The sequence below is a fragment of the Lynx rufus genome, unplaced genomic scaffold (genome assembly GCF_022079265.1).
Source record: "Lynx rufus isolate CCGP_SWC_20201006 ecotype Redwood Valley unplaced genomic scaffold, mLynRuf1.p SCAF_34, whole genome shotgun sequence".
Classification (NCBI taxonomy): Eukaryota; Metazoa; Chordata; class Mammalia; order Carnivora; family Felidae; genus Lynx; species Lynx rufus.
The window spans coordinates 4,185,881-4,206,256 of NW_025814850.1; the positions used below are offsets into that span (position 1 = coordinate 4,185,881).

Consider the following 20,376-nt stretch of genomic DNA (forward strand, 5'->3'; position numbering starts at 1 on the left):
AAGCATTTCAGAGACTCCAAGGATAGGAAAAAATATAGGGCATCCAGGTCCTGTCCGTGTACAGGTACAGAAGGGATTCTTTAATAGCGTCTGGCTCGGGAACTTGGGCAGAGGACCAACAGAACTGCGTGCCCTGGAGAGTCTCGGGCTCAGTGGGTGGGTCCGGGTGGGAGGGGAGGCCACCCTGGGGGGCGTCTGGGGGGTCCTCGGGCTGCTCCGGGTACTGGATGTTCACCCACTCATCCTCCTGCTGGGGCCGGCACTTCTGTAGGGCCTCCCGCACCCGGTCCAGCCAGTCCTCGGCTTCGTCCTGGGAGGAGGCCCGCAGGGCCAGTTTCCTGCCAGAGAAGACCAGCTCGAAGCGGCCGTCGCCGTGGGCTGGCCCCACGGCCTCGCAGCGCAGCAGGGAGCAGTTCTCCACGCAGGTGCATTCCTCGGTGTTCAGGTAGAGGCGGAACTCCAGAGGGGAGAGCTCGCAGAAGAGTTCCTTCCAGATGCCCATCACCCCCCGCCGCTCCACGGTGCCCAGCTTCATGAGAGCCCGGAATGGGTTGGACAGCCCTGGGGGCAGAAAGAGGCACTTTAGACGGCGGGCCAAGCCTCTACCTCCCGAGGCCCTGCAGCGGGTGGGGACAGGGGCTGCCGCGAGAACGCTTCAGGAGTGCCTTCGTCCCATCCGCACCCTCAGCTGTTGACCTTGTTCCTGAATTTTACTGAGAGAAAAGAAAAAAAAAAGGACTAAAAAAATTACCTCCACAGAGCCCTCACTATGGCATCTGTACCCACACTCAGACTTCCCCCTTGTCACCGGGGATGAACTTCCGGCTCAGTCTGAGGCCAACTCCTCCGTCTGCACAGGGGACCCCTCCCCACCGCCCACTCAAGGACAGGGACGTCTCTCCAGCAGCCCCCCCCGCCACCCCCCACCGTGTCACTGCTTTCTCCCTTCCCTCCTGGCTCGTTCCCATCAGCACACAAACACGCTGTTATTTCTGCCATCTTTAAAAATAGCTTTCTTGATGGCACTCACATTTCTAATTACCACCCTGTTCCTCTGTCCCCTTTACAGAAAACCTCGAGGAGGTGTCACAACTGTCTCTGGTTCCCCTGCTCCCGTTCCATCTTGAATCTGCTCCAGTCAGGTTTTTGTCCCCTCCTTCCACTGAAACGGCACTTGGGAAGCCCCATGCCCTCCTTGTCACCAAATCCCAAGGCTAATCCTTGGTGCCAATCTGGCCTGACCCATCAGCATCTCAGGACACAGCTGAGACCCTCCTTCCCTCATGAGACACTTCCCTCACACGGCTGCTGAGGCGCCACTCTGGGTACTCCTCCGCCACGACGGGCCACTCTTCTGTCCCCCGGGCTCACTCCTCCACCTCTCCTAGACATGTCAACATTGGAGCACCGCAGAGCTCAGTCCTGGGTCCCCCTCTCCACTGACACCCGCCTCCTACCTGATCGTGCCTACGCTCAGGGCTTTATGCCAACAGCTCCCCAGCGTTTATCTCCAGCCTGAACCTCGCCCTTGAACTTCAGGTTCAGATCTCCACCTGTGCCATGTAGGGCTGATATCTAATAGGCATCTCAAAATTGACATGCCCAAAAATCAATTCCTGCCCCTCCCACTGCAAACCAGCTCTTCTCCCAACATCCCTCATCTCATAAATGGCAAACTGCATCCTTCGAGCTGCTTGGGCTAAAAACCTTTCCTTTCTGTCACACACATACACACGCAGCCCATCAGCGAATCCTGCTGGCACATCCGGAACCCTCTGCTTCTCACCACCTCGACCGCTACCACACGGGCTCCGACGGCTGTCACCCCTGGCCTGGCTTGTGGCGAGAGCCTCCTGACTGGTCTCTCTCCCCTGAGGTCCTTCAACATACGAGCCAGGATGACTCCCCATTTAAAGGAAGTCAGATCACGTCCCTTTGCCCCAAACCCTGCAATGACTGCCATCTCCCTCGGAGGGAAAGCTAACGTCCCTTCTGTGGCCCGCGAGGCCCTCCGTCACTCCGCCCTCATCTCTAACCACCCCCTTCCCATCTCCTTGGTTTCCTGGGCACGTGCCCATGGCAGGATCTTTGCATCTGTTCCCCTGCTGGAGCCACACAGGTCGGCCCGTGCCTTCCTGCCTCTCTCCCTGCACATCTCCTCAAATGTCACCTTATCTGTGAGGGCTTCCTTGGCCACCCATATGAAATAGTACGCTCCCCTGCCGTGGCACTCCCCAAGGTCTCCATAGCAATTATTATCACCAGTCCATACAATACATTTACTTGTTAATTCCCTTCTTCCCTGCCTCTTGCACTAGGGTGAAGACAGGGACGTTGCTTTGCTTCCTGCTGTGTCCCTAGCACCCAGAACAGCCTGGCACAGCACAGATACTTAATAAATACCCGCTGAATGAGCGTGTGCCTGGACACCACACAACCCTCTATGCTCCCTGGTTCCTAGGGCTCTGCCAGCAACTGGGGGGTCCAAAGGACGCACAATTCTCTCTTCCGCAGCCTGAACTAGCCTTGGAGATTTCAGATAATTGTATAGGGTCTTCCTACCCTTCAGGGAACCTGACGGCCTAGGCATGAGGCACACTTTCTCTGGCATGGTTACACGGACTACAAGAAAAACCTAAAAGAAGCCAGTGTGGAGACCAGGGCTCTCCTGAGCTAGGAACCTGGCCGGAATCGTCTGCTGGGTCACGGCAAACAGAAAATGAAGTGAGAAAGAGACCGGCTCCAGGGCAGACTTTTCTGTTTGTGGGGGTTGTGGAGAAATTCGCTTATGGTTACTGAATGCTTTTTAGAATTGCACAGGGTGCGGAACTCGAGCTGGCCTCATTGTAAACAGCGCACAGAGGACGGCTAACAGATGGCAGAGCTGATACACCCCCACCAGAGCTGTTAAACAAACCATCGAAGACAGAGGTCTCGGGAAGGGGCACTGAAACGCCTTCCGGAGGCAGGGTTTGCTCTGAGCTACAGGCAGAACCCAGAGTTGTGCATAGTCACACGACCTCGGGGGGAGAGTTTCAGTATTTCAATATATGAAACAGGTTTGGGGGCATGATACTGTGGAGCTCTCATGAGAAAATATAGCACTTTTCCTGAAATGCTTCCCTGAATTACTCAGCAAGGGTGTTCCTGATTACATTTTGGGAAGAGGTTTTGCTCGTGAGAATACACTACCCAACCGGTAATGGAAAAGAGGGCTCTGGCACTGCTCTCCGAGAGGCACTGTCCCCGCGGCAAGGTCACTGGAACCCTGCGGTCACCTACCCATCTGCCTGCGGTGCACCACGCTGAAGTTCTGGTGCTCCTGGGCCGCCGCTGCCCTGCTTGGCCGGCCTCCTGGGGAAGGCACGCACGCTTGGTCTAAGGCCCCCGTGGAGTGGCTTTTCCTTGGCCCTTGAGAAAAATGCCGGAGGAGCCCAGGCCTGGACTCCGGAGTCCCTCCGGAAGAAGCCACGGAGTGTTCTGAAGGGCTCTCTGCGGGCGGCTCCTGGGGAGGCCGGTAGAAGTCATCCTCTGAAATCCAGCTCCTGCTCTTCTAGTGGGAAGGGAGGGAAGACATAGGTGGTGTTTGAAGGTTTACAGACATCTTGATGGAGACACAATTCACCGATCATCAAAGGAACCCATTTAGAGCGCACGACTGAATAGTTTCAGTGTATTCACGGAGTTGTGCAACCAGCACCACGAACTTCAGAACATTTTCATTCCTCCAGAAAGAAACCCCGTGCTCGGGAGCAGTCAGTCCCCATTTCCCCTCAACCGCTCCAGTTCTAGGCCACCACTAATCTACTTTCTGTTTCTAGAGATCTGTCCATTCTGTTTACATAAACAGAATCTTCATTTATGGTTTGTCTTTTTATTCATTTGTATGTATATTGATTTTGGGGTGTGTGGGGGGGAGACAGCATGAGCAGGGGAGGGGGACAGACAGGCAGAGAAAGAGAGAGACAGAATCCTAAGCAGGCTCTACACTCAGTGTGGAGCCTGACGTGGGGCTCAGTCTCACGAACCTGGGATCACGACCGGAGCCAAAATCAAGAGTTGAACGCTCAACTGAGCCACCAAGGTGCCCCAATATAAAAGGAATCTTCTAAATGTGGTCTTTGTGTCTGCCTTCTCTCTGAACATCAGGTTTTCTAGGTCCATCCATGTTGTGGCAGGCATCAGTATTTCTTTATTACTAACTAGTACTCCAAGGTATGGATGTAGCACATTTGGTCTGTCCGTTCATCAGCTGATGGACATCTGGGTTGTCTCTGCTTTGGGGCAATTATGAATAACGCTGCCACGAACATTCACGTAACCATTTCTGTGTGGACGTATGTTTTCCGTTCCGTTGGGTACATATCTATGAGTGCACCTGATGGGCCATTCGGTAACTGTGTCTAACTTTCTGAGGAATTTCCAAACTCTTTCCTTAAGTGACTACACCATTTTACATTCCCACCACATATGGGGATTCCAATTTCTCCACATCCTTTCCAACGTTTTTATTATCTGTTTGATTATAGCCATCCTCACGTGTGTGAAGTACCGTCTTGTGGTTTGGGTTTGCAATTTCCCCAGTGTCTAAGGACAATGACACCGAGCATCTTTTCACGTGCTCAGTGGACACCAGTAGATCTTCTTTGGAGAAATGTCTATTCGAATTCTTTACCTATTAAAAAAATTTTTTTAATGTTTATTTATTTTTGAGAGAGACAGCGAGAGAGTGGGGGGGGGGGTCAGAGAGAGAGAGGGAGACACAGAATCGGAAGCAGGCTCCGGGCTCTGAGCCGTCAGCACAGAGCCCGACGTGGGGCTCGAATTCACGAACCATGATCTGAACCGAAGTCGGAGGCTTCACCGACTGAGCCACCCCACCCAGGCTCCCCTAAGTCTCCAACTGATTTTGAGTTAATTCTTGTGTATGGTGTGAGGAAGGGGTCTACCTTTATTTTGTCGCAGGTGGACATCCCATCATCCCAGCACCAGTTATTGAAGGACTACAGTTTGTCAGCCCTGCTTATAGGGTTTGAGATGAGGGAGGCATGGGTGAGCAGGACCCAGGACCCCTTCTGTAGCTGTCTGAGACTGAAGCAGCTCACCAGTGGGAGAAGTGGGGTGGGTCTGGGGTCACAGAATTGTGGGAAGGGATTTTAGCTTCCCCCCTCCCCCATTTCAAGCACTCCCTGCCTTTCTGTGCCTAAGCATGGATGAGCAGAGGCAAGAAGAAAGCTGGCTGGACTGCCCTAAGTGGCTGTCTACACAGAGGAAGTGACTCACACGAGAGGTGGGTCCAGCCCAGCTATTTTGTTAAGTGTCACCAACCTCACCCTGAAGTTGCTATTTCCACCCCCTAAACGAGACTGCCCTCTCTGCTCCCGTACACGCGGAAGGGGAGTAAGGCTGAGGCTGCCCTAGAGGGATTGGTTTGCACACTTTAATCCATTCAGATGCTTTATGGCACCTTAAGCCAAGAGTGGAGAACTCTGAGTCGCGAGTATCGGGGCCTCAGAGCTGGGCTCCAGGGCTCCCTCTGAAAACCCTCGGAATTAGCAGGTGCTTCCTTCAGTCAGTGACAGGACAATGTGTCAATCAGGGTGGCTACTTGGGAAGCATTTGCAACACAAGATTCTGAACAAGGCCTGCCTGGGCCATAGAGACCCAGGGGAGCTCCCCGAGGAAAATGGCCAGGAGCCCCACAGAGCCTGGCACACACACCTGGGAAGTCCTGCGGCCTCCCAGCTCACTATTCCTTAAGACTCAGCTCAGGGGCCGTCCATCACCTCCTCTGGGAAGCTTTCCTGACTATTCCCCAGCCTACACTCCTCCCGCTGCCTAGCTGGGTCAGGGACTCCTCGGGGCTCCCACGGCATTCTTTGCCCACCCCACCCAGCACCTACCAAGCTGTATGCAATGGCCACTCTTCTTTCTGCCTGGCACAGAGTTATCACAGATGAGGGAATAATTCTTGAGTATCAAACGTCTTTGGCATAAAATAACAAGGCTGGGGCAAGGGGACTGGAAGGAAGGAGACAAATGTGAATTGTGAGGTGATATAAGTTCACTGGTGAGGGCTTCTCTCTCCGAGGAGGCGAGGGAGACGACCGGGAAATGTTCAGACACAGTCCAGCAGCCACAGGTCAGCCCCCAGGAAATGATACTCCAGGAAACATCTTTTGTTCTCTTAGACAACAGACAAAACCAGTGGGAACACTGGGTCCTTGGAGCTACTGCACACAGACCTGGACAGAGCTCTGTAGCTGTGCCCCAGCCAGGGCCCCCGGTCACGAAGCGGGGTGTGGGGGGAGCACCCCACTGTTCCCCCTCCCCTTTCCTACCACCTACCTTCCTACCTTCTGCTCATTCAAGCCCCCACATCTGGCCAGTTCCCTGCCGCTCTAACAGTGGAGGAAACCACCACAGACCACGGGTCAAAGCCATGGCAGCACCTGCCACGAGGGGCCCGAGACAGAGGAATGCCACTTTCACTGGGTGAAGTCTTAGAATCCAGACTGTCCTCTGGAGTGCAACTGAGAAATCCGTTCACAGCCCCCCGGAGTCCACAAATAGAAGTCCCCTTAGCTCCCCCACTCCCGGCCCCTCTCCTTCCTGGCACTTGTCACCAGTGTAATTATGATGTGGGTAATGACTTGCCTGATCCAGTGTCTGTCCCCAAGGAGCAGGGCCCTTGTCCGTCCTGTCCCATCACCGTACCAAGTATGGTGCTTGGCCCAGCGCAGGGCCTCTGTGGTGAATGAATTTAAAATAATGTTTTTTGTTTCTTTTTTAAAGAAAGACTGAATGGCTCTCATGGTTATACGACTTGACAGTCAGAACCCTCTACTCACCCCCCCCCCACCCCACGCCACCAAAGTGTCAAATAAATGGCAGTGACTAAGTGACAGAAGCACAGGAAAATGAGACTCACAGGGGTGACACGCGGGGCAGAGCCGGGGGTCCACCAGGTGGGCTGCACGGGAGTGCCCAGCGACTATCCACTTAGTGGAGGGATGAGTGGGCCCTGTGGGCTCTCAGCAACCTGAGTCCCCTGAGGCCTGCAGGGAGGCGGAGCCCGCCCTGGTCAGACCCACCAGCCCAGCCCATGCACTTGGCGGCCTACTTCTCACCGTAAACTCCCAAGCTGGCATCTCGAGAGTCTCTGAGAGTTCGAGAACCATTAATTACGCCTGCACTCACCCAGGTACGGTGTGCAGAGCTGACCTTACAGAAGGGAACAGACATGCTCTTCCGTATCACGGAGCCGATATTCGAGTCCAGAGGCAGGAAATCAAGTGAAGCAGGCAAATGGGAAAGGGAGTCACTGGGGACGGTGCTTTTGGGACAGGGTGCTGGGGGAAGGTGGAGACAAGGGTGAGGAAAAGGGGCGAGCTGGGAAAGGGTCCGGGCAGATGGAATGGCAAATGGAAAAGCCTGGGGCTGAAAGGAGCCTGCGGTGGCAGAAGCTGCCGGAGGCCAGAGGAGCAACGCCCGGTGAGCCGAGGAGCTTGGGTGACAAGTTAAGCTGCCCTGTCCCATCAGCTCTGGGACCCTGGCAAGACAGGATGTCGGAGCTGAGACACAACACGAGTCAGGTCTCGGATGGGAGTGAACTCAGCTTGGTCAACGCCACTCTGTGGCATCCTGCTAGGGCGCGCAGCCCCAGAACCTAGGGGTAGCCCCCTGCTTCCAGCTCAAGCCGGGGGCTGTGGAGTCGTTCTTCTTTACCCTTCAGGGTGTTGACAGTTGTCGGCTCAAAACCTTCAGAGTCCTCTGACATTCTGGGCCCTGAAGACTCTTCAGGATAGTAAAAAATGGAGACTGTGACCCTCATTATACAGCTACATGGCTTATACAGTCACATTCAGTCAGTGGTGCTAGTCAGTCCGATATCTGTATGGACAAAACGTGACTTTTGACTCTTACCTCACACCATACACAAAACTTAATCCCAAGTGGATCATAAATCTAATTGCAAAAGGTAAAACAACAAAGCTTCTAGATGAAAATACAGGGGTCTTCACAGCTTTGGGTAGAGATCTTAAAAATAGACACAAAATACGTAAACCACAGAGAGGCCAATAAATTGAAGAGCATTAAAACCAAGAATTTCTGCTCCACAAAAAATACCATTAAGAGATTTAAAACACAAGCCATAGGGGCACCTGGGTGGCTCAATCAGTTAAGCATCCAACTCTTGATTTCGGCTCAGGTCATGATCTCACAGTTTGTGAGTTCAAGCCCCAAGTCAGGCTTTGCACTGACAGTGTGGAGACTGCTTGGGATTCTCTCTCTTTCCCTCTCTTTTTCTTTTGTTTTTTAATGTTTATTTTTGAGAGAGAGAGAGAGAGACAGAGTGCAAGTGGGCAAGGGGCAGAGAGAGAGAGATGGAGACACAGAATCCAAAGCAGGCTCCAGGCTCCAAGCTGTCAGCACAGAGCCCGACGCACGGCTCGAACTCGTGAACCGCGAGATCATGACCTGAGCTTAGCCGACTGAGCCACCCAGGCATTCCTCTCTCCCTCTTTTTCTGCACGCGCATGAGCGTACACACTCTCTCTCAAAATAAATAAATAAACGTTAAAAAAACAGGCAAGCCATAGACTTGAAGAAACGTTTGCTATATGTATATGCGACATATTTTTTTCTCTAATAAAAGACATATCCATAATATGTAAAGAGCCTCTACCAATGAATCAGGAAATACACACAACTCAATTTAAGAATGAAGCAATGACTTAGAGACTTCCAACAGCCAATAAGCAAACGAAAAGGTATCAAGATCGTTAGTCATCAGGGAAATGCAAATTAAAACCACAGTGAGGTCCCACTACACACCTATTAGAGTGGCTGAAATGAAAAAGACTGATGACCCACTGGCTAGGATAAAAAGCAATGAAAATGCTCACATATTGCCAATGTGAGTACAAGTCAATGCAAGCACTGTTAGAAAACTGCTTGGCAGTATGCACTAAAGGTAAACATATGCCTTCCCAATGACTGGGCAATTCCGCTCCTAGATATATACCCCCAGAAAAGAGTGCAGAGGGGTTCACCAAAATACAGATGTAAGAACGTTCACATCAGCTTTCATCATAATAGCCCAAACCTGGAAACAACCCAAATGTCTGTTAGCAGGAGAATGGATAGATGCACTGTGATATACTCTTACAATGGAATGCTACAGAACAATGGAGAAGAACAAACTATAGCCTCATGCTATATGCACAGGTGAACCCCACAGACATAATGCTCAGTGAAAGAAGCAAAAGAGTATGCATTGTACAGTTCCTTCCATACGAATGAAGTCGAACAATAGGAAACATTAATCTACAGTGCTAGAAGTCAGAATAGAGGCTTCCTTTAGAGGGGAACAATGGGACAAGGCATGAGAGAGCCTTCTGGTGGGCTGGAAATGTTCTATGTTTCCATCTGGAGGGTGGCCATAGAGGGTACGTCGTATATAATTACTCACTGAGATGTGTACTAAAGATCACTTTACAGCATTCCTCGAAAACGTTCTAAAGGGGGAAATAATAGTCTTTTGAACAAATGGTGCTGGTACCACTGTACATCAATATGCAAAAGAATCGAGCTGGACCTCGTCCTTATACCATATACAAAAGTCAACTCAAAATGGATCATAGAGGGGCGCCTGGGTGGCGCAGTCGGTTAAGCGTCCGACTTCAGCCAGGTCACGATCTCGCGGTCCGTGAGTTCGAGCCCCGCATCAGGCTCTGGGCTGATGGCTCAGAGCCTGGAGCCTGTTTCCGATTCTGTGTCTCCCTCTCTCTCTGCCCCTCCCCCGTTCATGCTCTGTCTCTCTCTGTCTCAAAAATAAATAAAACGTTGAAAAAAAAAAATGGATCATAGATCTCAATGTAAGAGCTAAAACTATAAAATTTTTAGAAGAACACATCAATCTTTGTGACCTTGGGCTAGGAAACGGGTATACACGGGACACCAAAAGCACAAATGGTGAAAGAAAAAAATAGGTAGATTGGACTCTATCAACATTGAAAACATTTATGCTGTAAATGTTACCACCAAGAAAGTGAAACGACAACTCACAGGATGGGAGGAAACAGTTGCTGATTATGTATTTAATAAGGGTATACAATCCAGAATATATAAAGAACTATTATAATTCAATAATAAAAAGACAAATAATCCCATTTTAAAATGGGCCGAGGGGTGCCTGGGTAGCTCAGTGGGTTAAGCATCTGACTCTTGGTTTTGGCTCAGGTTGTGACCTCACGTTTCGTGAGTTCAAGCCCTGCATCGGGCTCTGTGCTAGCGGCAAGGAGCCTGCATGGGACTCTCTCTCCTTCTCTGTCTGCCCCTCCCCTACTCATGCCAGCACTCCCACAAAATAAATAAGTGAAAAATAAACAAAATAAAATAAAAATGGGCCAAGGTTCTGAATAGACATTTCTCCAAAGTAGATCTACAAATGCCCAAAAGTCACACAAACAAGATGATGCTTGACATCATTAGTCATTCAAGAAACGCAAATCAAAACCGTAAGTAGATACTGCTGGTGCCCTCGGCTAGCTATAATGACAATTTTTAAAAAGACAGTAAGAACTTGGTGAGGATGGAATACATTGCGGGTGGGAATATAAAATGGGGCCGCTGCTTTGGAAAACAGTTTGGTAGTTCCTCAGAAGGTTAAATATAGACTTACCATGGGACCCAGAGATTTTGCTGCTGGGTATACATCCAAGACAATCAAAAATACACCCACACAAAAACTTGTACATGAATGTTCATTGCTGTGTTATTTATATTAGCCAAAAAAATGGGGGGAAAAAAAACAAAAGTCTATCAACTGATGAAGGACAAAATAAAATGTGACGGGTTCATACAAAGGAATCTACAATGAATTATTACTCCCGGAAGCACAGATCAGGCTCCGACAACGATGAATCCCGAAAACAGTATGTTAATTGGAAGAAGCCAGTCACCAAAGGCTGCATATTACATGATTCCATCTCTGTGAAATGTCCAGAATAGCAAATCTATAGACAAAGGAAATAAGTAGTTGCCAGGGGATGAGAGGAGTGAGGCCGGAGGAGGAGGATGGGGCGTCACTGCTAATGGTAAGGGATTTCTTTTCTTTTCTTTTCACATGTTTTTATTTATTTTTTGAGAGAGAGATAGAGACAGAGCATCAGCAGGGGAGGAGCAGAGAGAGAGGGAGTCTGAAGCATGCTCCAGGCTCTGAGCTGTCAGCACAGAGCCCGACATGGGGCTCGAACTTGTGAACCACAGATCATGACCTGAGCTGAAGTCAGACCCTCAAACGACTGAGCCACCCAGGCGTCCCAAGGGATTTCTTTTATGGGGGATGAAAATATTTTCAAATTCGATTGTAGTGATGGCTGCACAACCTTGTGAATATACGAAAAAAAATGGAATTATACACTTTAATTAGGTGAATTGTATGGTATATGAGTCATATCTCAATAAAGCTATTTAAAAGTGTGTGTGTGTGTGTGTGTGTGCGTGCGCACGTGCGCGCGCATGTCCTAATCTATTTCACGGCCTTGGCCCCATCCTGAGTTACAGGATCTGGAAGCTACCGGATGAGAGAAACGCATGGATGCAGCTGAAAAAGCAAGACTATATCCTAACGTGACCCCAGACAGCAGCTGGGATAAACCTGGGGTTCTGTATGTCCGCGTGCACACGTGCATACAACTTCCTACCCTGGCTATTCATCCTCAAGGACAAATGTGAAATGGCAAAGAGCTCAGGTCCACAGCTTTGACAACCGCTTCACTGGGCCGATAGTTCTCAAGCCTCTGACCCATGGCTCTGTGCAAGAGATTCCCAGGGCTGGCTTCCCTCGGGGTTATTAACAAAGGAGATCGGCCCATTCTAGAGCTGCACTGCCCAACAGAAATAGAATTCCAGCCACATGTATCATTTTAAATGTTCTACTAGCCACGTTTTTAAAATGTAAAAAGAAACACGTGTAATTAACTTTTATATTTAACCCAATATCAAACATATTTTCATTGGAACACATAATCGATAAATGATTGAGATATTTCACCTTTTTTTTTCAGACTAAGCCTTCAAGATGCAGTGTTTATTTCACATAGCTTATCTCAGTTTGGACTAACCACATTTTACACGCTCATTCAACAGCCGTGTGTGGCTAGTGGTTACCATATGGGATGGTGCAGTTCTAACCTGGCTCATATTGCAAGATGAGTATTCTCAAAGTCTGGTATTTTAGCAAATCTGAATTTAATAATAACAAGAGCTGAGGAGGAAACCAAGGCTCAGTGAGGCAAAGTGCCTTGCCCGAGGCCTTGAGCTGATAAGTGGCAGTGGTTATGCGCAGGGTCTATGATCAGATGAGAATTATCTTCTCTACGGGGTCAATGTGAGAGGACAAGAGAGACCCATGGGAAGGGACTGGCACCGTGCCTGGCTCACGTCCACCGTGACAGATATGAGGGGCTAATGGAGACAAGGCAGAGACCACTCGGGGTGGCTAGCTGGGGAGACCCTGCACCAGCTCTGAGACATTTCCCCAAGACCTCTCCCCGAAAAGCTTGTATCACTCACCGGGCTGGTGGGTGAGGACACCCCAAGGCTCCGTGCAGCTCCGTCATCCTCCAGAGACTTCTGCTGGCCGCTCCCCGGGCTGACTGCTCTGGCCGCCGCCTCTCTCACGGGACTGGAAGGCCTCTGGTCTAAAATGCTCACCGAGGGGACAGCTTTGGCAGTGCCCAACTGCAGCAAGCCCAGGGTGCCAGGTGCCTGGGGAGGCGGCTCCTGCTTGCGGTCCCCATCTTGAGTCCCAGAGGATGCTTGGGGCGGGAGGGGCTCTGCGGGCACATCAAAAGGGATGCTGGCCTCCAGGCCGGGGAGGGGGAGTGAGGCCCGCCCCGTGGGAATCTCCATTTCTCCACTCAGTCCGCTCAGTCCGTTGGTTGGCACAGAGTTTACCTGGGCTTTGCTGAATTCCGACAATACCCTGGAAGTTTTTAAACAGAGAAACCTGTGTGACAAGCTGTCAGCTAGAATGCCCAAGGCTATTGGGACAGCGGTAAGAAGGCAAAACTGCTGTCTGGGGATTTCAAAAACAAAACATCCTCGTCATCCACCCACCGTGCTCCTCTGCTTACACACAAGCCTTCCTCTGACACTCCTCACAAAGTTTCTCCCCAGCTGGGACTGAGGTAGAGCGGGCGGCCAAGGGAACTGCGGGGCCCGGGATCTCCAGTGCAAGCGCTGGTCCACCAGAGCTGGGCCGTATCTGGGGTCCCACATGCCTCCTGTTCCCAGGACCTGCTGCCGGAGATCAGTGTACACGGGGTGCAGGAGTGTGCACGCAAGTATACATGGGGTGTGCACCTGCTCACTCTTCCAATGGTACTGCCTCTTCCTGCCCTTCAGTGGTGCTTCAGGGACTACGGGGAGCCAGTGTTACTGTCTTTACGTACACACACACACGCACGCACATGAAAACTACTCTGGGCCTTCTAAAATGTGCACTGGCTAGTGGCTGCTCCCCTTCTCCTGAGGCTTCTGAGAATCCACATTCTGTTTCTGAACTAGAACTATTTGCTGTCTCCTCCTTTGTTTATGAACCAATAGAGTATGTCACGGGCGAATACAGATTCATACAACAACAAAGCTACCCGGGGCCCAAGAGATTGCCCATATCTGCCCTAATGGTTTAGACTCGGTCAGAAGACGTGCCAAACTCCCCTTAATGTGGGCTCATTTCCATAAGGATTTTAGAACTCAAGTTTCTACCTTAATGTCTTCTGGCTGAGCTGTGTGCTCTTATCTACATCATAACCCCAAACAACATTTCAAGACATGCTAGTCAAACATTGGTGAACAACCCATACATTTATGGGCAACTGATTTGCAGCCCAAGACATTTCAGTGGGGAAAGAATAGTCTTTTCAACAAATGGTGCTGGGATAAGCGAACAGTCCCATGCAAAAGAAGAAAGTTGGACCCCTACCTCACACCATATAAAAAATGAACTCAAAATGGATCAAAGACCTAAAAGTAAGAGCTAAAACTATAAAACTCTTAGAAGGAAACAGGTATAAATCTTTGGGTCAGGCAATGGTTTCTTATATGACAGCCAACAAATAAGTAAACAATAAAAAATTGGTACGCTGGACTTTATCAACACTAAAAGCTTTGGTGCTTCAAAAGGATACTACCAAGAAAGTAAAAAGATAACCCATAGAACAGGAAAAAAATCTGCATATCTTATATCCAAGTATTATCATATATCTGATAAGGGTCTAGTATCCAGAAAGAGAGAGCTCTTACAATTCAATAATATTAGAACAAATAATCTGACTGAAAAATGGGCAAAGGTTTACAGAAACACTTCTCTAAAGGTATACAAATGGAAAGTACATGAAAAGATGCTCAATATCATTAGACGGTAGTGAAATACAAATCAAAACCGTAATAAGATACTACTTTATGCCTACCAAGATGCTTATAATAAAAAAGACAGAGGGGCACCTGGGTGGTTCAATCAGTTAAGCATCCGACTTCGGCTCAGGTCATGATCTCACGGTTCGTGGGTTCGAGCCCTGTGTCGGGCTCTGTGCCAACAGCTCGGAGCCTGGAGACTGCTTCAGATTCTGTGTCTCCCTCTCTTTCTGCCTCTCCCCAACTCATGCTCTGTCTCTCTCTCTCTCTCTGTCTCTCTCTAAAATAAGAAACATTAAAATTTTTTAAAAAATTAAAAAGACAGAGAATAACAAGTGTTGGCAAAGGTGTAGAGAAAATGGAACTCCTACACGCTGCTGGCGGAAATGTGAAAATGGTGCAGCCTCTGTGGAAAACAGTTTGGTAGTTCCTTAAAAGTTAAACATAGGGGCGCCTGGGTGGCGCAGTCGGTTAAGCGTCCGACTTCAGCCAGGTCACGATCTCGCGGTCCGTGAGTTCGAGCCCCGCGTCAGGCTCTGGGCTGATGGCTCGGAGCCTGGAGCCTGTTTCCGATTCTGTGTCTCCTTCTCTCTCTGCCCCTCCCCTGTTCATGCTCTGTCTCTCTCTGTCCCAAAAATAAATTAAAATGTTGAAAAAAAAAAAAAAAGTTAAACATAGAGTTACCATATGAGTCAGCAATTCAACTCATGGGTATATACCCAAGAGAATTAAAAGACAATGTCTGCACAAAAACCTGTACATGAGTGTTCACAGCAATATTATTCACAGTAGCCAAAAAATAGGAATAAAACAAATGTCCACTAACTGAAAAGATAAAACAAATTGTGGTGTATTCACACAATGGAATATTATTCAGCCATGACCCATGCTACAACACGGATGAACCTTGAAAACCTACTAAGTGAAGGAAGGAGGTCACAAAAAGCCACATAGTGTATGATTCCATTGGTATTAAATGTCTAGAATAGGTAAATCCATAGCTAGTGGGTAAGGGGTTTCCTTAAAGGGTGATGTTGGTTGGCTTTGGTTGGAACACTGCTGTGGCCCCACAATAGGTTCCTAAAGTTCACGGACTTCATTCCTTTACCCGTAAAACCGGCACGGTAACAGCACCCACCTATGACTGTGTTCAAGGCTGAATGAGATCATATAGGTAAAATGCTTATAGAGTGTCTGGCACAAAGTAAGTACTCAATAAACATTAACCTCAATTTGTCACTGGTTGTTCTTATCGCCACTGGCAAGACTGCTTAGCCTCTACACACATGGCTATAAAAATGTAAGGAAGGAGAATTACGGAAATATTCACCAGCATTACTGAAATGGTTATCAATTATAAATGACCCCTCATCTGTAAGACACATTTTAATGATGGAGTGGACTGGGTGTGGGAATAAAGAAACACCACCCGACAGCAAGAAGCTTGTGTGATAAATTAGAGTTTCCACCAAATCAACACCACTGTCAGGATGAAATCAAGTTCACAAGAGTCTCACCAGGATCAGAGCTGGTCGGCAGGACCCAGAGAGAATAAGAGACATGCACAGCAAGTGGGAAAAAGTGCTAGAGATGAGGTTTTGAAGGAAAAGTGAAAGAAAGAGAATTTTCAAAACTTTTGAAGAAAATGCAACATAGGGCTGAAACGGTGACACCGCTCCGGTCCTTCCACTTCTGTCCAGCTCAGGGCAGCGTTTTTCAAACACTGCCTGTTCAAAAATTCTAGAAGTCTGTGCTTTCATTTAGAAGATAGTCTGAAAACATATACGTATTATATACATACGTATATTGCGCGTACACAGAGGCGTAGGTGTGGAATAAAAGCATGGGCTGGAGAATCGGCATGACCACCCCATAAAGTGCCCCCCGCCAAGCGATTCTGAGCCTGCGCTTTTCCTGAGCGCGTGGACTAGCGTGTTGGGGTCCACGGCACCACCTGGCGGTCAGGGGTGCTCATGAAAGCACAGGAGGGGGCTGCATGTGCGAAGAATCATTTCCCCCAAGAGAAGGCCTCATGATAACGACCTCTGACAAATATCATCAAGCACAGATCTGCAGCCGTGTATACACAGACAAGTAGCGCGAGAACTGACATCACGGGGACCCCCAGTAGTAAAATGATAATGACACCACCTATGGAGCACTCACCCTGTGATTGGCACTGCTCTAAGCGCTTTGCATACCTTAACTCACTTCCTAGAATTCTTATCCCCATCTTGCAGATGAGCACATCAAGGTCAGAAAGGTTGAGTATCTTGCCCAGGGACGCAAAGCTGGTTAATGGAAGACTCCAGCAGCCTGGCTCCTGAGTCCACACTCCTAACCACCGGCCCCTAGCTGTGCTTCTCAGGGATCACTGTAATTCAGACCCAACCAACACAAAAGAAGCTATTCAGGCCATCAATCCTCTATTCACAAAGCAAACTGCAGTTTGGTTTCCAGAAAACATTAAGTTAATACCTTTCCTTAGAATGTTACATCTTTTGTACTTTATGTTTAACTTGTAGATGATTTTAAAAAACTTTTTTTAACATTTATTTTGATAGAACGCCTGTTCTCTCTCTCTCTCAAAATAAATCAACTTTAAAAAATCCACGTAAACAAATATTTAAGTAATATGACAAAAATAAGCGAACTCTTAACTGCTGATGTGACTCTTCACCCTCAGACACACCCTCTAAGAGCTGGTGTGTGTGGACGTGCGAAGATAACTTCAAGCCCAGCACTCAGAGTGATGGTGCTGGATGTGTGTTTGTGCGTCTGTGTGCTCTGTGTTTGCTGGTTCCGCACGCCACTGCCCCGCGCTGGTCTGTACATCCTGAGCCTCTTCCCTTGACTTCTCCCACAATGCCCAGGATGACGCTTCCCACACAGGGTGGACGGTCACTGATTCAATGGCCTTAAGCTGGAATTTTCCAATCACAAGACTCACGAAAGATAAAAGCAGGGCACATGACAAAGAGAGGGCCTGCGGGCTGGCCTGGGGGAGGAGGAGACACAAGGAAGGGTTCAGACAGGTGAATGAACTTAAGTCACGCCATCGGCCCAGCCCATAGAGCGGGGATTGCTCCCTTCCAGGATGTTCTACCTAAATTCTTGTTTGAGGTTTGAAAGTTCTAGCTAATGTGCTCTGTTGCTCAGAAGCTGCTTCAGCCGTAATTCGCCCCCAGGCATCTGATCTGATTCTCAGCCAGCTAGCTCTATGAGGGAGCCTCCACTTTACAGATGAAGAAACAACCTGGCAGAGCCAACGCTTGGCCTGCCGTTACTGGACTTGGGACTGGTAGAACAGGGCTTGAGGCCGGATCCTGCTACAAGCCAGTCCGTACCGGCACCCAATCTGGTGTTCTTCCCACAGCAGCTGGGAAACCTGTAAAGACTTGAATGAACCAAGAAGGTAGGGGCACTCAGGAGTAGAAAAGAAGATCCTAGACGCTGGCTGAGGGAACACGGGTCTGGCTGAAGGAAGCGCTTAATAAAAATTTACCATTTTCGGGGCGCCTGGGTGGCTCAGTCAGTTAAGCGTCCGACTCTTGATTTTGGCTCGGGTCATGATCTCACAGCTCCTGGGATCAAGCTCTGCATCACGCTCTGCACTGACAGCGAGGGGCCTGCTTGGGATTCTCTCTCTCCCCCCCTCTCTCTCTGCCCTTCCCCAACTCATGCTCGCTTGCTCTCTCTCTCTCTCTCTCTCTCAAAACAAATAAATAAACTTGAAAAAAAGTTTATCATGTTCTACCTATTAGATGAGCAAATATCCAAAAGTTTGATAATACCTTCTGCCTACAAGGCCGAGGGGGCACAGGTACATTCCTGACAGAGTGTAAACAGGCGATTATCTATGAAAATTGTAGACTCATTTATCCTTTGCCTCAGCAATTCTGTTTCTGGGACTTTACTCAACAGAGATAGTTGCATAGAATTAAAAGATCACATACACACGGTTATTTATAGAAAGAGTGAACTCCAGTGTCCAGTAAATACAGGGCTGGTCAAATAAACTAAGGTACATTCATACAATGGAAACACATGCCACAGGGGAAAAAAAAAAAAAACTGAAGAAACTGATATGAAGCTCCAAAACAAAAATTCTGAGCTCTTCTAAGACAAGGTATCAAACAGTATATTTATAATAGCTTTGTGGGGATGAGGCAGAGACAAGAAATATAAAAGACATTTAAAAAGTCTATCTATTCATATCTGTTAGATGCATTTAGAAACATCAGAAAAGGACATGTAAAGGGGGTGCCTGGGTGGCTCAGTCAGTTAAATGTCTGACTTCAGCCTAGCTCATGATCTCACGGTTCGTGAGTTCGAGCCCCACGTTGGGCTCTCTGCTGTCAGCACAGAATCTGCTTCAGATCCTCCGTCCCCCTTTCTCACTGCCCCTCCCCTGCTCATTCTCTCAAAAATAAATAAATAAACTTTAAAAAAAAGAAAAAGAAAGATGTAAGGTATTGATAATTATGGTTACAAAGGTGGAAAAGACGTTTCACTGTAGGTAGACTTTTTTTTCTTACCATAAAAATAAATCTATTAAAAAATGAATGTTTCAAAAGGGCCTGAATGAAGAAGGCTCTGCTGTGGTGAGCATGGTTAACATAGAGAGATGGTGACTCACTACGTTGTACACCTGAGACTAATATAACACCGTGTGTCAACAATACTCAAATAGAAAAAAGTTCTTTTAAAGAGATAGCTCTGCCCAGGGTGCCTTCTCTAGTCAAGTTCATTGCTCCCTGTGCTCTTCCTCCACTCACTTGCTTGGCCCCTTTTGTGCACCACCTCCTCCAGGCCTCATTCAGGGTCTGTGTCCTTCAGAGGCCTTCTGGGAGGTCGCAGCGGAGCACCCTGACGCGCTGGGCTTCACTGCGTCTTTTGGAAGTCGTATATCTAACTCCGAACCGTTCGTTTCCGCCCTAGAGGCAATAATATTTTACACGAAGCCTCAGAGAAATTAGGTAACTTGTGGAAGATCAGCCAGGGGTAGAGCTGGATCCTGATTCAGCTCTGAGCCCTCCCTGAATCCATTCTCCTCGCTGCCCCATGTGGCCTCCAGTTACAAGTCCCGGCAACTCCAGTCCCTGAGGAAGAGCCACGGTCCCCTTTTCCTTTATGCCCTTAGAGAGGTCAATGCTCAGTGACAGGCAATCACATGCTATAGGAAGGGAGAGAAAGAGGAAGAGGAGAAGGAAGGAAGGCAGGGGGAGGAGAAGGAGTGGGGGAAGGACACTCACTCTTGCAGAGACGGGTCTGAATCATCGGCATTTGCTGTCCCCAGGTCGGAGTCGTAGGACATGGGCTCCTCGGAACGGTCTGGACTCTTGGAGCCATTCTCTTGGAGTAGGCAGCTATCAGAGTTTAGGCTGCAAGACAGCTGGGATGAACTGGCAGTGTCCAGGCTGAGGGAGGAGGCCGTGAGCTTCCGGTTCCATCGGATCTTATGGCCTGAGTGCTGGACTTCGATGTCCTCCGAGCCTGAGGAATGGGACATTGAATCCAGAGACTCTTTCCGCTGTAGTTCGGTCCCAGAGGTGGTGAGGGGGTCGAGCTCAGAGAGCGGGCAAAGCCCAGAAGAGAGCCAGTGGGGTAAGCGTCCACTCGTTTAAGATGGCGGACTTGTAGGAGAGCTCGAAGGATAAGGACGTCAGTCCCTGCAGGAAGCTGAGGAGGAACTCGCCCTCCTCGGCGTCTCGAAGCAGGGCTGTGGGCTGATAGTACTCGCACAGGCGGGCGGGCTCCTGGAGGAGCAGCTTCAGGTAGCACTCCATCAGGCCGTCATTGAGGGCCAGCCTCAGCCAGGCCCGGCAGCGGCCCACGTCCGTGCTGACAAAGATCAGGTGCTCCAATTCCGAGACGATGTGTCTGCGGGTGGAGAGGACAGGCTTGTTTCAAGAAATGATTTCAGATCACAGAGGATTGTTTTATCCA

General features: G+C 49.1%; 1 protein-coding gene across 3 annotated transcripts; it reads right to left on the reverse strand.

Annotated features, from left to right (window-relative positions):
- Positions 1-7: 7 nt before the first annotated feature.
- LOC124522054 (pleckstrin homology domain-containing family M member 1-like) lies at positions 8-20,114 on the reverse strand. Of its 3 annotated transcripts, none has more exons than XM_047093233.1 (4): positions 19,683-20,114; positions 12,583-12,994; positions 3,283-3,550; positions 8-561 (listed from the first exon to the last, which is right to left on the reverse strand). In XM_047093233.1, exons 1-4 carry the CDS (start codon positions 19,937-19,939, stop codon positions 8-10), a joined length of 1,491 nt encoding a protein of 496 aa, XP_046949189.1. In that variant the 5' UTR covers positions 19,940-20,114. The 3 variants fall into 3 exon arrangements, with proteins under 3 accessions (XP_046949189.1, XP_046949191.1, XP_046949190.1); XM_047093235.1 differs by lacking the exon at positions 19,683-20,114 and adding an exon at positions 14,518-14,561 and having other exon boundaries at positions 3,283-3,553; XM_047093234.1 differs by lacking the exon at positions 19,683-20,114 and adding an exon at positions 13,146-13,929 and having other exon boundaries at positions 3,283-3,553.
- Between the last annotated feature and the right edge of the window lie 262 nt (positions 20,115-20,376).